This window comes from Neolamprologus brichardi, chromosome 2 (assembly GCF_056152115.1).
Source record: "Neolamprologus brichardi isolate AB-2024 chromosome 2, ASM5615211v1, whole genome shotgun sequence".
Lineage (NCBI taxonomy): Eukaryota > Metazoa > Chordata > Actinopteri > Cichliformes > Cichlidae > Neolamprologus > Neolamprologus brichardi.
In genome coordinates this window covers 17,740,030-17,755,973 of record NC_142105.1, presented here as the reverse complement: position 1 = coordinate 17,755,973, position 15,944 = coordinate 17,740,030, and the positions used below count along the sequence as shown (strand labels likewise).

At 40.9% G+C, this 15,944-nt stretch overlaps 1 protein-coding gene across 4 annotated transcripts in view; it reads right to left on the bottom strand.

Annotated features, from left to right (window-relative positions):
- Positions 1-1,550: 1,550 nt before the first annotated feature.
- Positions 1,551-15,944, bottom strand: part of si:zfos-2326c3.2 (mitogen-activated protein kinase kinase kinase kinase 4) — a 63,621-nt gene continuing 49,227 nt past the window's right edge. For all 4 annotated transcript variants that reach the window (XM_035912222.2, XM_035912230.2, XM_006781883.2 and 1 more), the window contains 11 exons: positions 15,099-15,183; positions 14,782-14,949; positions 14,111-14,216; positions 13,858-14,013; positions 13,598-13,741; positions 13,169-13,303; positions 12,894-12,994; positions 12,029-12,178; positions 6,861-7,020; positions 6,332-6,471; positions 1,551-6,238 (listed from right to left, as the gene is read on the bottom strand). In XM_035912222.2, coding sequence (XP_035768115.1) covers positions 6,155-6,238; positions 6,332-6,471; positions 6,861-7,020; positions 12,029-12,178; positions 12,894-12,994; positions 13,169-13,303; positions 13,598-13,741; positions 13,858-14,013; positions 14,111-14,216; positions 14,782-14,949; positions 15,099-15,183 — 1,429 coding nt within the window. In that variant the 3' untranslated portion in view covers positions 1,551-6,154. The remainder of the gene's footprint in view (positions 6,239-6,331; positions 6,472-6,860; positions 7,021-12,028; positions 12,179-12,893; positions 12,995-13,168; positions 13,304-13,597; positions 13,742-13,857; positions 14,014-14,110; positions 14,217-14,781; positions 14,950-15,098; positions 15,184-15,944) is intronic.

The window sequence follows — 15,944 nt, the reverse complement described above, 5'->3', positions numbered from 1 at the left end:
AGTCTTTGGGTAGAAACCTGAGAACCAGAGAGAGTCGGACAGACGGAGGGAGACGTGAATACACAACCTTGGAAAACAGATCACACTCAAGCTCAGCTCATCAGGGCTTTATTCATCATATTTCACATAGATCTAACTGATGCAATATACTGAGTACATCAAACAGAATCATCTCATTCCAAAAGGCTTCACTTATTAAAGTAATGGACATAGAAGCTTCTGGGATAGTTTAAGATACATGCCTGAATATGCAAAACCTACATTGATCCATACAGGATCCCTACAGGTCCTCTGCGAGGGGTCTGGGAGCTTGCACGCCTTGTACAGCATCTTTGCTGTTTCTACGACTGCGCTCTTGCTCTTCTGGACAGAGATTTTCAATGTTGTTCCCTGTCACTATCGCCCCCTGTCACTATAACTAGTACTCTGCTGGGACCACTGCAACCTTCACCCTCCACATCTTCTCGAGCTCTTCTCTGAGCCCTTGGTACTTCTCCAGCTTCTTGTGTTCCTTCTTCCTGATGTTGCTGTGATTCGGTATCACTACGGCTGTCTTCCTCTGCTTGTCCACCACTACCATGTCCTGTTGGTTAGCCATGACCACTTTGCCCGTCTGAATTACGAAGTCCCACAGGATCGTAGCTCGGTTATTCTCCACCACCCTATGTGGCGTCTTCCATTTTAACTTCAAGACTTCCAGGTTATACTTGGCACAGATGTTTCTGTACACTATGCCGGCCACTTGGTTATAGCGTTCCATGTATGCTTTGCCTGCTAGCATCTTGCACCCTGCTGTTATGTGCTGGATTGTCTCAGGGGCATCTTTACACAGCCTGCACCTGGGGTGCAGGTCTATGGATCTTGTGCTTAGAGCTTGTTCCTGTGCTGCTATGATTAGTGCCTCTGTGCTGTCAGTCCAGCTTTGTCCAGCCACTGGTAGGACTTCTGGATGTCAGCAACTTCCTCTATCTGCCACTGGTACATACCGTGCAGGGGCCTGTCCTTCCACAATGGTTCTTCTCCTTGGTCCTCTTCTTTCTCAGGTTTCTGCTGCTTGAGATGAGCTCCAAGCACAAGGTCAGTTGTGGCCTGATGAAATCATGGATGTTCGTCGTCTCATCCTGGACAGTTGTTCTGACTCTCACTGGTCCTCGGCTTTCTTCGTTCCTCTTGGCGCACAGTGTCAAAGTGCTGGATTTGGGGTGAAACCCTCCATGTATGGTAAGGAGCTTGCATGTCTCGATGTTAGTGGCTTCTATCCCCACTTCAGTTTTGGCCAACAGGAATCTGAGTCTAATAAAATGATCCTTTCTAAATGGGAAATGCATTAAAAACATATTTGATATTCTTTTTCTTTTCAGTATATTAGAGTCATCATTAGAAAATGAGTGACAGAATGTTTCTGTTGATGCCAACTAGGACAAACGCAACATATTTTGTCACTTTGACAGATGCAGCGTGATCAGAAATATCAGCGTGCAAATCAACCCATCAGTGGATTAAATAAAGTCGTCCTATCAGTGAAAACTAGGAAGAAACAGAGACGATACTTGATTCAACATATTTATTGTGGCCTCACCGTTTTTTACCATTTTACATGGAAACACGAGTTAGTGTGCGTTCGTATCAAAGCATGAGGGGTACAGTGTACAATGCATAAAACAAAGGTCCAGTGCAAAAATATACCAAAGTATCAAAAGAATTATCTTATAAATGATACAGGAGCAGACAGATATATTTTCAGATATTTAGCCATATAATATTTGGTCTTATATAATCTCAAAACAACGGTTCTGTGGGTCAAATAACACCAAAAACTTCCAACTAAAGAATAAAGTCAGACTACCATGTAACATGTAATTAGTTGGATTTTGGAAAATATCACGCCCCCCCCCCCCCAAATTGACCAGGAAAATAATTTTGCTTATTGATGAATGACGCAATAAATGTCAATATTTAATCTTAAAAGGCTAATGTATACAGTCAGCACCCCTTTCACATCCTCTTCCTCCTTCTCTTCATCACAACCAAAGCTATATAAATATCTAAACATATGTTCTAGGTATTATTTAAAGAAATTAAGCCTCTTGAAGCCTCTTCCTCGTTCCTCCTATTGACACTTGACTAAAACCTCCTAACTACATCCTCCAACTCTGTCCCTCCTTTCCTTGAAGACTGAATTCTGCCTTTTTAAACACCAGTTTTCATCACACTCTCCCACACATCACATCCACAGGGTGGAAAACAACAGCTGACACTTAAGTGAATACTGCAAAAACGCAAGCTGCTTTGTATTCATTTTTTTTCGTCCTGTATCACGCTTCATCCCACTTTGCAACACAATCCGGAGAAATAACGAGGTTGGGCTAAATGTTTGGGTCCATCTCCATCAATTAAACCTTACTTTTAATCTGAAAAGCTGTGCAAATCTACTTGGTGCAATAAAGATGTGCTATCTGACGTGACAGGTCTCCGTGAACCGAACAGAAATAAAAGGAAGCGGGCGTGGGAAGCTAAAGAGACAGCCAGGGGTGGGAGCATGAAGCTGAAGATGGGGAAAAGATGCCGAGGGGATGAAAAGTGGCAGCAAGAGGAAACGTGTTGTGAAAAGTGAGAGAAAAAGAGTTTGTGGGAGAGTTAAGGATGTGAGTCACCACAGGCCTGATACAGAATCTATCACGTTTTTAACCAGTGGAAGGTGTAGGAGGAAGTGCGCTGTTCCCTCGCTCTCTCATTAGTGATACAGCGATCGTCCAGTGCTAAGCAACAGGGAGCAAAGAGTGGCAGCAGGCAGACACTTTGCTTCAAATAAACCAGAAAAATATCCTCATTCTCTAAAAGAGTAGCTTAAGATCATAAATGGATAAACCCTGATAAAAAGGAAACTGTTATTAGGTGTCAAACTGGTCAGCTTGCAGATGAGCTGATTTCATATGCTGTTACTTAAAGCAGTTCAGAGAACAAGACAGATACTCTTAATCATTCCAATGTTAGACCATGTAAAAGAAAAGTGGTTATTGTAACAGAATTTCATAATGAACTCTGCAATTTAATCAGTTTTGAAGACAAATGAGAATTATGGAGTCAGAACTCATTTTAGAGCTGGTTTATTTCCCAGCATATACCCTAAAGGTGTATGACAGAGTGTGGAAGCAGGATGAGCAGATGCAGGCTGTTCGATAACTGAAAGTTAGAGCTGAACAAAAACTATAAGAACTGTGGAGCACTAGGTTTTGGTCTGCTCTCCTGTCTAGTCTGGCCACGGTCCTGCTCAGGAACCTGACCAAAGTTGTCGGTTCTACACTGTCACCTTTCCCTGTAGGCCTGACCACAAGCTAGCACAGCAACAGTCTCTATGTACTTGTCCTATTCCATACTTACAACAAAAACCCACATATACAGTAGCCTACAGGTTTTTGAAAAATGTTAACATTATTGGTAAAAAGTTAATTTAAAAAAAGCAAGCTAGGTAAGGTGTATTTACTCGTGACATGCTTGCCAGAATTTAATTTAACCAAATTTAATTTCAGTTGTTATCCACTTCAAACAAGGATAACAGTTTTAAGGTGCCTTACAATCTGAATCTATGTAAATATTAGCACAAAGTATGCTACGTGTGTACAAGTCCTTTTGTTTATGAGAAAAGTGACTCATTTTGGTACTGCTAGCCAAGCTTTGTTTTCATATAACAACTAACAGCATTAGCTAGGAACTGCAAGTTAGCTAATAGTTACGGTATATTTTGGCCCTGTTAGCGAGCACCTCTTAGCCTGGTAATATTAGGTCACAATCCACTATGTTAATGCATAATAGCCATGTTAAGTACGTCAGACAATCAAACACCTTCTGTCCCCGAAAGAATCGTTGTAAGACGTGATTAAAACTTAGCAATAAGACAAAAACTTCATTTTCCAGTTCAAAATATTCTCACAGAACCAGCTGTAATATTTCTCACAAGTCATAAGTCTATAATAAAAGTAAAATTATAGTATAAATGTATATAAAAACATTTGGCACAATTATGATAACGACAAAATTCAAGAGTGTGCAGGATAACGTAAAAAACATAAAGTTAGCTGTTTAAGCAAACTCTCGTAGAGGAGAAACAGAATAATAAAATGGATAAATACGCAGATTCACATTTGAAGGTAAAAAAACCGCAATGATTTCTTTACCTTTACCAAAGCAAATAATACTTAATGCATACATCTGTGCTATTTAATACACAAACACTCGTAACATTGACTTGTATGTATTTTGTTGCAACACTTTGGGCCTGGGCGAGTTTACAAGGTGATCTAAGAGTTTATCAAATTAATAACTTGATTCATAAATGAGATCAGTTGTCACTTGTGAATCATCTGTTAGAATCAAGGAAGCAAATACATCAAAGCTTTCATCTTTGGTTTCTTGCTTTGAAGCTCATTGAATAAAAGACAAAGAGGCCCAACTCACTACATATCCTATATTTTATATTTTCAACATGTTGCCCCATCAAAAACTGGTCCCACAGTGGGTAGTGTAACAAATACTGATCCAAAGGTTAGCAGTGATCTCTTCAATACTGACGACAGGATGGCTTTTGATGTAACGCGTATAAGAGGGCAACTGTGCAAAACACCTCTCTTATACACGCAACAAGAAAATCAAACAAAAAGAATTCACATTTGATTTTCGACGATTCAGCCAAGTTTGTGAGACCTGTGAGCAGCTCACATTCACAATCAAAGACAGTGGGGGGCATGCACGACTCTGTTTTAAGATTGAATTTCACATTCGTAAGCCTGCAATTCTGTACATATATGTAAAGATGGCGTGTAATAAAATATTTAGAAAACAGTGCATCTTACAGGATTATATACAAGCTATACAAAAAAAGAGCGAATTATACTTGCTTTATATCTCTATTTATCTACACTATTTATGCTGCACATTTAAATTGCTCCTTTTATGGTAAATGGCTTTTAAGGTCCTTTGCAAAAAGAAATGCGATTTAAATGACGTGGTCCAGTTCTGTGGTAGACTGACCTCTCACACTTAGAGCCGAGGGGAGGGGCTGTGCTAGCAACATATATTCAAACTAATTCAAACTATGCAACGCAGGAAATATACCCATCAGTATTTTTTTTCCCCCACACTTCATAACGAATTTGCAGACTAGTTGCGTGAGAAAATAATTCCTATCTAACATTTGATAGTGCTATATATTAAATAAAATAGTGATATGTATTTAATAAACTAGAACATGAGTCAGTACAGTAATATGATAGTTTGTTTGGGTTCTACCACTCTGATAAAAGCAATTATATCAATTCAAGGACTTCATAAATACCGGAACAGTTTTGAGGTATTGCAGACAGGCAGCGAACACTGTGGATCTAAAACTGCTCCAAGGACGTAATCATGGCACGAGCAACAAAGATGGAATGATATGAAGCAGCCCACATTTCATTAAATGCCCAGGTGAAGTACAGAGTGAACAAAGCTACTGACAGACAAACACAAATTAAGTGATGATTACTCTCTGGTGTGTGCAGCAACAACTGTGATCCAGGTGTGAGGATGCCGATGATCCAGAAATGCATCAGAGCTGGGCATTTTAAAACGCACACAATCGAATACTTGTTAAGCACATAATTAAGTCATAATTGATTCTTGAAAAAAAGAAAAAAAAATCCAGGCGCTGAACAAACAGCCAGTGGTTCATGTGCAATCCCAGAACAACCGTTTACGTGAAGCCCTCGGTTTTGGTGAAACGTCACGTAAAATAAAGGAAAAAAGACGCTGGCACAGCTGCTTGTACCTTTGAACATTTCTGTGGATGTGTGTTTGTGCTGAAAATCATGTCCAGGCGTCAGTGCTGTGATCCACGCGTCAGTAGTCGAGGATGGAGCGATGAATTCAAGCTTTTTTCCTGCAGGCGGATTTTTGACCAGCTCAATCATTGATCATAATGGTTTAATATGGCGACTGCACAAGGCTGAGGGACGGATGGAGAAATCGAGCAGACTCTTGCAATGGTATCCACCACTTCACGGAGGTCAACGCAGGTCAGCACAAAGCCAAAAAACACACAACAAGGCATCACCAGGATAACCCAGAACAATGAAGGCAGACGCCCACCAGTCGATCCCAGAGGTAACTGGTCTCGTTGTTACCAGTTGAACAGTGAGTTCTGTCCGAGAGTCATGAAGTAAATCTGACTGCTGCCACCCGACTGCACCGATGCAAAGAAAACCTGCAACAAGACGGCGCTTTAAGGAACTGAAATCAAACAAACAGTGCATAAATAAAGAGAGTGAGGCTGTTTTTTGTCATAAGTTCCTCCTACCTTGTCATTTCTTTCACACAGGAACTTCAGCTTTTGAGCCTTTTTATGCATGAACACTCCCTCCAGGTTCCCCGTGTTCGCTGACCTCAGCTCTATGGCCTTTTCTCCCCAACCCATCACCTGGTTAGACTGCAGGTAGGCTGGATTGGAGAGAAACAGACGAGTATGAGAAAACAGTCTAAATATGTCTCCTACATTTTTACTCCTTATACTTGAATACTGCCTCATCTCCATGCCCCAAAAACACACACACACACACAGATTGACTACCATCTTATTTTTAGCCCACCCTGTCCCCAATCTGTCTCCACTGAATGTGGTTCAGGTTAAGTTCTCAGTGGCAGGACAGCTGCTCATCCAGATCTAGTGAGTCGAACTGGAAAAATCTACAGTGATGTTAAGCAGTGCCTGACTAATCGTTGCAATTGTGTTGTTGTTAGTGGTACCTGCACAAAGACGCACTGTGTACAAAAATAGACCTTTATGGGTGTATATAGCATTTGCATAAAGATGTGTGCTCTAACATTACCGACAGATGTAGGCATTTCCCCCCACTGCAGCACTGTATCCTTGGTGATACGGCCATAGGTGTCAATGTAGACGCCCTCGTCTTCATAGCAAACCAGGACCTCTGTTCCAGCTTTGTTTGGCAAAATGATTATTGCATGGGGACGGATGGGACCCGGGATCTGTAGAGTAACGCACACATAAACACAACATGAACACAACATGAACACTCTTTTTTTTTTTTTAATTATTGTTTGGAAAGAAAAACCCAAATTAAAAACCCCAGAAAATACTATCATCTATATGGATTGCAGAAAACATGAAGGCTGTTCCTTCATGCTATTTAAATGTTAGCTTACAGTCACTGGTGATCCAAAGACTAAGGTTCAGGTCTAAATGCACAACCATTGCAACAATCAAATGTAACAAATCCATAGTTACAACTTTATTTCAAAGACTAGATTTCATGATGAAACTAAAGTCCTTGACTAAATATGGCGGCATTGTATCAGAACTGACCAGATACTCAGATTCTCACATTCTTAATTTAATATCTGGAAAACAGTTTAACAGAGGTTGAACACAGCAGACTGTATTTAAGATCAAATTCCAGGAGGAAGTAAAAAAACAAGTTAAAGATTCGATTTTATTCGAAGACACATTTCACTGCTCAGTTAAGTTTATCTAACTTTAACTTTATTTAAATCCATTCAGAAAATTGTTATTACATTATTTCACTGAGAACATCTTCAAAGTAGTTACCTAAGAATATATTTAACAGTTCAGACACATGTTCACAACAGCTCAGGATGTTTATCTAACCAGATAAGATCCATTTACTTATCCAGCAGAAGGACGAACCCAACGCTTCATAAACAGGTTTCTAAGAAATCAAAGGGTCCATCAAGCTTTGGTGATTGGACAAATACATTAACTATCGACGATAAGCGGAGCCTTTCGCTGATCGTTTTTATTTTTTTTGCCCGTGAGTACATTTGTTAATAATGTTGGTTGAAGCTAAGAGAAGCAGTCAAAAATAACAGCGCTGTTTTAACTAACAAAAGCACTTTATTTAAATTAAAAAAACCACAATGTTGGAAACAAAGAGGAACAAGCTTCTTTTCCCACTGTAACGTGTTTACAGGCTGTTCCGGTGTTTATCTGTCTGACACACTCGACCGAACAACAAATACAAAATTAAACAAAAAGTAAGTTAAAAATCAAAATGTCTCTTCCAGTGAACATAAAACCCTCTGATGTAAAGTTAAGTCTTTTGTTGGATTTAAATAAATGAATAATCCAAAAAGTATCTATAATAATACTGAAACAAACAAGAAAAGAAGCTAAAATATTCCCTCCAAACAAAACTTAGAAATTTAAAATGCGCAAATCAGTCCGTGCATAATTGCATTGCTCCGCCCATCAAAAAGTCTGCAGCTGCACGACTTTTTCTCCTATCATCGGTTATTGGACTGTCGGTTGGAACATTTTTACATATCGCACAACCTTAAAGTCCATAAACGTGAAGGAGAGGTGTTTGTTTGTTGCCAGCCTCATTTAATCTAGAAACTCTGAAATATCTGTTCAGACACTTTTAGCAAACTAGTTATGAAATATTCCAACCAGCCAAGCGTTCACTGCTGCAGGTCTGACAAGATTTAACTATAAATAAATCATTGTAACTTTCTAAACATAAATATCAGACAAACTACAAAGATTAGGACAAACACTTGCTTCGGTGGAATCTGTAAAGGATTCATTGACGTTGCAAAGTCCTACAATAAAAGAAGAAAATGCTGGGCTGAGCTCTGTGCCCGACACAAACACTGCGCTTCACACCAAACACCTTACCAGAGTATGAGCCACCACAATCCTGAGCATGAGAACAGGCATCCACAGCCGCAGCGCAATCTTAATCCTCTGCCTCGGAATCAGCATTGTTACATAGTTTGCAGGCAACAACAGGAGATGGCTGCATGCGTGTGTTTGTGTGCGTGTGTGTGTGTATACTTCTTTAAGTGGGTGGGCACATTGTGTGTGTGCGTGTGTGTGTGAGAGAGAGAGAGAGAAAACGTTTGAGGGTTAGGCTTCGCTTACAGGTGAACTGATTTTAACAGTAACAGAAATCATTGTTTTGACGTCTTTAACTGATTGTGTGTGTGTGTGTGTGTGTGTGCACCTAAGACAAGAATGAGTGTGTATCTGATAACAGCAACTCGGAAAAGCCCCAGGAGTGTGAAGGTTCCTCCAGTGTGTGCGAAGAAAGAGAAAGTGAGTGGGTTTAAAGGAGTGCTGCAGCTGAGTGTGTCTGGCAGAAAGCTCCAGTGTGTATGTAAGAGAGACAAGAAAAGAGGAAAACACGGGAAGGAGCAGAAATGATATCGAAGCAGCAGCAGCAGCAGCAGCATAAGGCACCGGTGTAGTAAGCAGCTGTGAGCAGGCTCGCTTAATATACACAGGAGGGGGGGGGGGGGGGGGGGGGGGGGGGGCAGCGCGCGCGCACACACACACACACACACACACACACACACACACACACACACACACACACACACACACTCACAGTTAATGATGGTAAGAGAAGGAGGACAGAAGGGGTGTATTTTTAGAGCTAATTTCTCTCTTCATGTGTCTCCAACTCCTCCTTGCTTACAGAAAGTAGCACAGTTTAGCGGTGGCAGGGGCGTTGTGTGTGTTTGAGTGTAAAAAAAAAACAAAAACAGCCTCACAGAAAGAAAGTTTATAATCGCTTTAACTCCACGCAGCAATTTGTGACCGAAAAATTGAAATGTGACACGAGTCCTTTCAGAATGACTCACAAAATGATTAAACGTTCCTGGATGCTAGGTGGACAAATATAAAGAACATCTTTAAATAAACCATTAAACTAGAACAACCAGCCACCCACTCACACTCCACACCACATGTAGTGCTGTATAGTTTGCACAGTAAATCAACCGATGGAATCAGATTACCTTCAGGCTCTGGAAAGACTGATTAAATAAAGGCTCAAGCCAAAATGTTTCCAGCGTAAAGTTGAACAACTTTAATATAAACTGAGCCTCGGGCCTCTCCAGTTGTTGCTAAGAACATATTTAACAGGATGTGTCAGAATGTGAATATGACTCACTCAAGCTACAGCGAGCTTTACATGCCCACATACAGCAGAGGAAGAATAATAACTGCTCCAACTGTACCAGCAGTGGGCGATTGGTCACAGTTAAAGACACAAATACATTTACAGCGTAACCTTTCTAAATATTAAACACTAAACAAGTAAGATTTACATGTTCCCAACAAGGACCAAACAAAGAAATACTGGCCGTGCTGAATCCAGCCACCAAATGCAGTCGTTTACTTTCACCAAAGAGATCATGCAGAGTGTTGAAAACACACCTAAGATGCTCCAGTTCATCAGTGCTGTGACTGTGTCGTTAACCGTGAATGTTTTCAGAGTGTACTTTAAGGTGAAAGTGAGGTTATTATGCAAAGTTTAACTGGGACAACCCACTTGAGATTAAATCGCTTTGTATGTGACCTATAAACTGAAATGAATCTGATGCAGATACTGAGGCATAGCATATACAGTCATGGTACCTCTTTCAATTCTAAGGTTTTACATATCAGGAAATAATGAAGACATCATTAGAAAAAATTAAGCCTGAATGCAGCAGTAGTGTGTAGTAAGGGTGTGCTTAGTTTGACATGGTGTACAATGTGTTATTGCCTAATTTAAAGTCCCTCTAAGGAGGGTGGTGACTTGACTGGACTGTGAGTCTCAGTTTATTAGGTTTATGTGGCAGGGCGTGGCTTGCGATGCCACTGCAGGTGAGATGGATGCACCTGAGTAGCATCTACAATCACGCCTCACCAGCTTATAACGGATCACTGGGTCTGCTGTGGTTCATTATAGTTTGAGAACAGCACTTTGGTTCTACATGTAAATGGTAAACGGACGGCTTCAACATGGGGTTAGTATCTTGCCCAAGGATATTTGGCATGCAGACTGGAGCAGACTGGGATCGAACCACCAGCCACTGTTAGTAGGTGACCTACTCTCCCACCTGAGCTACAGCCACCTGCATCAATGACACTAAAGCATGTGACTCCTTTAGTGTCATTGCTTGTATCGGTCTCATTTTCAGGAGGCGGTGTCGAGTCTGTGATGAATCTGTTGGGTGAAGCTGTGCTAATTCTAGAGAACATCGCAAATCAAACTCCTCCACAGCCACACAGGAAATGATCAAACGCTCCAGTGCCTCGTCAAAACATCCACATTTCAATATCAGCTGAAAAATCAGCGTACACGCATAAAAGATCTGTGACAGCAGCTTCACTCAGTCAGTGTCTGCAGATTTAATGAAAGTTCAAACACCACATGTGAACGTGAGTCACAACAGTTTGATATTAGTTCCCACAGACGGAGTGAGGGCGAGCAATGATATTTTGGTAAATGCAGAAAGAGAGACGATGAAATTAAGAGAAAATGAACAGTGGTACCTTGAATGATAGAGTGACAGTGGGAGGGAGAAAAGGAAGCGGATGGAAGAATAGTTTCTGACAGCCATCGACTGTGTTGGAGGAGAGTGGAGGGAACACAGCAGAAATGCAGGAAAGTAATGACTGACATGACTGTGAGTGGGAGGAGGGCTATACTGAGATGTATACTAAGAGATGAAGAGTGAGGTGATATGGTTGACTGGAGAGCTGATAAATGAAAGAAAAGGACTTAATAAGCTGCTTTAACAGAAAGCTGCAGGTACAGAGATCAGACATCGGTTTAGTCTTTAAAGATGTAAAACTCTCCCGATGACAACTACAGGTCATCATATGAGCCACAGTGATGGAGCAGAGCAGGGAAACCCTCAAACTATCCCACGTCACAGACTTGACACGCACCTTTATGGCAAAAACAGTGATGACTGGCACTGGCGGCCTCGTTCAACCTCGTTTTTCCTATTTCAATGTGACATCTGTGATTGCTGCAAAATCTGTATTCAGATCAAAATCAACTCCAAAAGATAATCATGTCTAAAATGGGCTAAGCCCCAGCTCTCACAAGTATCCACAACTTTTTGAATAATCCTGCTAACAAAACATGCAAACCAACACAAACAGACACGCACAACCTCCTGAGTCGAAGTGATGACGCGATCCTCAAAGAGTACGAAGAACGGAGCAGATGCTTACATGTGTCGGCAAGTAGAGGTCATATGGTGTTCCAGAGTCTACGTCAATGGCGTGGAAACCAGACACGGAGCCGTAGATGACCTTTAACCTTTGACCTTCCTCCACTGTCAGGTCAACAGAAAGGGGCTTTTGAGGCAGAGTTCTGAAGGACTGGGCAGACACACAGACACGATGATTAAGTTACATAAGTTTGCACATTAGCCTAATTACATAATCTAAAGTGGAACTGCTCCATTAATAATGATGCAGTGTCACAAACGCTGCCATCCTAAGATAGTCCACCTAATTCTTCCATTTTTGGCCTTTTCAAATGAGAAAAAAATGTGACACAGTATGGAAGAGAAAGTAGTTCAGGCCTCAATGGACAAACAGAAATGGGACACATCTCTGCTGAGAGTCTGTGGTTATGAGACCCAGAACCTGATGTGTCCTGTCTGTGTACATGCAAGTGTTCGACTGTGGAAATAACACAGCAATAACCCACTTAATCAATGAATCGATCAATGGAAAGGAAAGCTGAGCAGGTTGATGTTCTTAGGTGTTACACCGCGATGTTAAACTTAGCTTCACTTTGTCTGTAGTGCTGTTAGTTAGCATGCTAAAACCAGCATGTCAGCCTGTTTACATGACTACACACACTGGTTAATAAAAAGGCAGGTGCTTCAAGTTTTCAACTAGAAGAAAAGTCTGAGATAAACTACTGTGTGACTTTACGATTACTACAAACATCTAAAAAACCTTCTAATAAGTAGAATAAGTAGTACTTTCCATGATATTAGTATTTCACAGCTCCACAGACTGATGAACTTACTTATATCTTCAGTATCTCTTATTTTATATTGCATTTCATTAATTTGTTACCAACCTTAAAGGCCATGAATTTGTGGTAGGGTTTTGGGGCCCAAGCGTACACCTCCACAGCATTCTTCAAGGCAATCACCAAGAACTTTATCTTCTCATAACGCACTAGAAAACAGAAAAACAGAAACAAAACAAGCGGTAAGGAGCGTGAAAAATCTGAGACCACATATTCTACACGTAGCTCCTAAAGATCACTACATACACAACATCTGTAACCTGCATTATTTGTAAGTTTGAAGCTCTGTAAAAGATCATTCTGTTTTTATTTAGTGTACCTACCCACTTTATAGTGAACACAGCCCTCTAAATCACCCACTGACGTCCAGCCCTGTCTCTTCTCCACCTCCGGGTCATTACGCAGGATTTTATTCCTTAACCAGGACAAGTAGTAGAGACGTAGCTTGTTCTTTTTTCCTACAGACAGAGAGGGAAGGATGCAAACGACTCCTGCTTCAGTGTGACCAAGTTTCAGTCAGTTTCTTTGAGGTGACGGAGCAAACCAGAACAGAGCATGAATATCGAGCAGTCATCCACACAAGTGTCTGTTTTACCTGAAGAAACCTGTTAAACTGTTACAGTTTGAATGTGGTCTCTTTGAACTACTGTGCAAAACTTATAAGCAGAGTTTAATCATTATGCAGGACAGAGTGCTGCACTCTGTGTCACTGTTTCTGTAGCTCTGAACATTTGAACATGCAGCACATATACCTGATATAGTAATCAACACATTGAGTCCTTCAAGCACGTCCATTTGTTGAAACCGTCGCCTGCTGATGAGCGGGTACACCTTTCCCTGACCACTTCGATCCAGCAGCCACAGACCGTTTTCTGTGCCCACCAGCAGATTCACACCTGCACGTCAAAACAGAAAATATCAACACTGACACAGTTTGTATCATTTTCTGAAAAAAATCTACTTCATTTAAAAACACAAACAACATAAAACACATAAAAACTACACCCCATACCCCATAATCCAGCACACAGAACCTCCGCGTTGAACTTCTTTTTGTACTTTCGGATCTCTGGCGTGTCGCTCTGTGGTCGAATGTTGGTTGGGTTCACATTAACCACGGAGCCCTTCCTGTGGTTCTCTCTCTTCAGTGGCTCGCCCTTAATGCCCGCTGAATGCAAAAATGATTCAAGATAAAAGTTTAAAAAATAAAACTAAACTATGCTCACAAAGCAAACTGTAGCTCGGCTCTCTGGTAGAAAACTCACTCGGGCTCTGTGGTGGTGATGAGATGGGGATCAATCGTGGATCAATGAAGGGCAGGAAGGAGGAAGATGATGATGTCGGGCTTTTACCAGTAGGACTGCCGATATCCTGATGAGCACAATGACAAGGGAAGAGATTTTATACTTTAATAAAACGCGAACAAAAAAACCAACACAACAGGCAGTTACAGTTATGAAACTATAAACCATTTATATAATCATTTACCAGTTACAAATTATGGTTTTCATAAATCAGTAACAACAGTTACGTTAACTCGAAATCCAAACTGAAACCCAGGAAGACTGAGCTCCCAGCCTGTGCCACTACCTCCCTCTGGTGGACATTTATAACTAATGCATTCTGTCACTTTATTTAAACCTTGGCTGTGATAATGAGCCCAAAGGTTTATATCAAGTAGTCTGTTGACATTTATTAACACAAGGTCATTAATACTGATACAACTGTAAGTCCATCTGAACTTAATAAGCACTTTGTCTTAAAAACAAACAAACAAAAAACAAACAACTATTATTCTCATTTACAATCTAATTCTTTTGTTCTTGGCCGCCGCTGTAGTGTACACTGAATGATAAACAGGGATGCTGATGATGACAATGACCAGAAGAAGTAAAGCAGCAAAGCTCTGAGAAATCTGTGCTGATTTTCTACTTACATGTAGATCCTGGTGTGTGGGGGATCCGGGAGATGTGGGCGATCTCAAATAGCCGAGTTCCCGTGCTCGCTGCTGCTGGATGAATGCATTGTGGGTAGGACTAGAGGAAGAAATTTTTTGCAGCAGGTCTGGTAGCAAGTAGGTGTCATCTGAACCCAACTGCGAAATCTATAGAGCAATACCAGGAAAGGAAGTAACTTGAGTAACTGTGAGGCGTCACATGAATGAATGTTAAAGCTTAAGGAAGCCAGCTTTTTTACACAACCGACCACAGAGCAGACAGTCACGTGTGCTCTGTGGTTGTGTTTGCTCAGTACCTGGTTGAGATTGTGGTGAGGCTGCAGGACGATGCCGTCGGGTATTCCTCTGAAGTATTTCCCTTTTCCATTGGAAATGCCAGACCTTGAAACATACCACTCGAGATTTTAGACTACAGACCGACTGCAGATGTCGCATTTCATAGTTAGAAACAAGACTGATGCATCCTTCAGCAATAAAACCAACACACTGGATTAGGGCTGGGCGATATGACCCAAAATTCATATCTCGATATTTTTTACCTGGACGGCGATATAAGATATATATCTCGATATTTTTTTTTAAAGCCATAAAGTAGAAAGAACAAAAAGAGAGTTCTTAGTCAAAGCTGTGTCCCAGATGTCACACAGGCACTTTTATTAACATAGAGCATAGATGTACATAAAATTTACTCAAAAATAAATTATGAGCATTTATTAAATAATAATGCTCCATAAATAAAAGAAAACAATGTTGTTTTTGTGCATAACAAAAAGCTCACAATTGGGCAGTCAAAATGTAAACTAAAAGACGCTGAGCATAGTAACAAAGACAGATTTCACAGCTGCTCTGTTCCCAACTTCTACTGCGTGACTGACAGCATTGAGTTTGAAATCCTCTTCATAACCACGTCTCTTAACAGGTGCCATTTATGGTCCTTATACACAGTAGGGTAATATTACGTTGAAGCACAGTACGTATCACTCCGCGAGGCTCCTCGGTAGCCGTAATGCTCCGACAATCCATCAAGCGGTGCAGCACCGTAGCTTACCAAAGTCGTACTAAAACATTTTTTGACAGATTGCTGAGCGCTGTGTACCACATAAAATCGGTTCGCGGCCATCAAGCACAACCAGAATTCATAC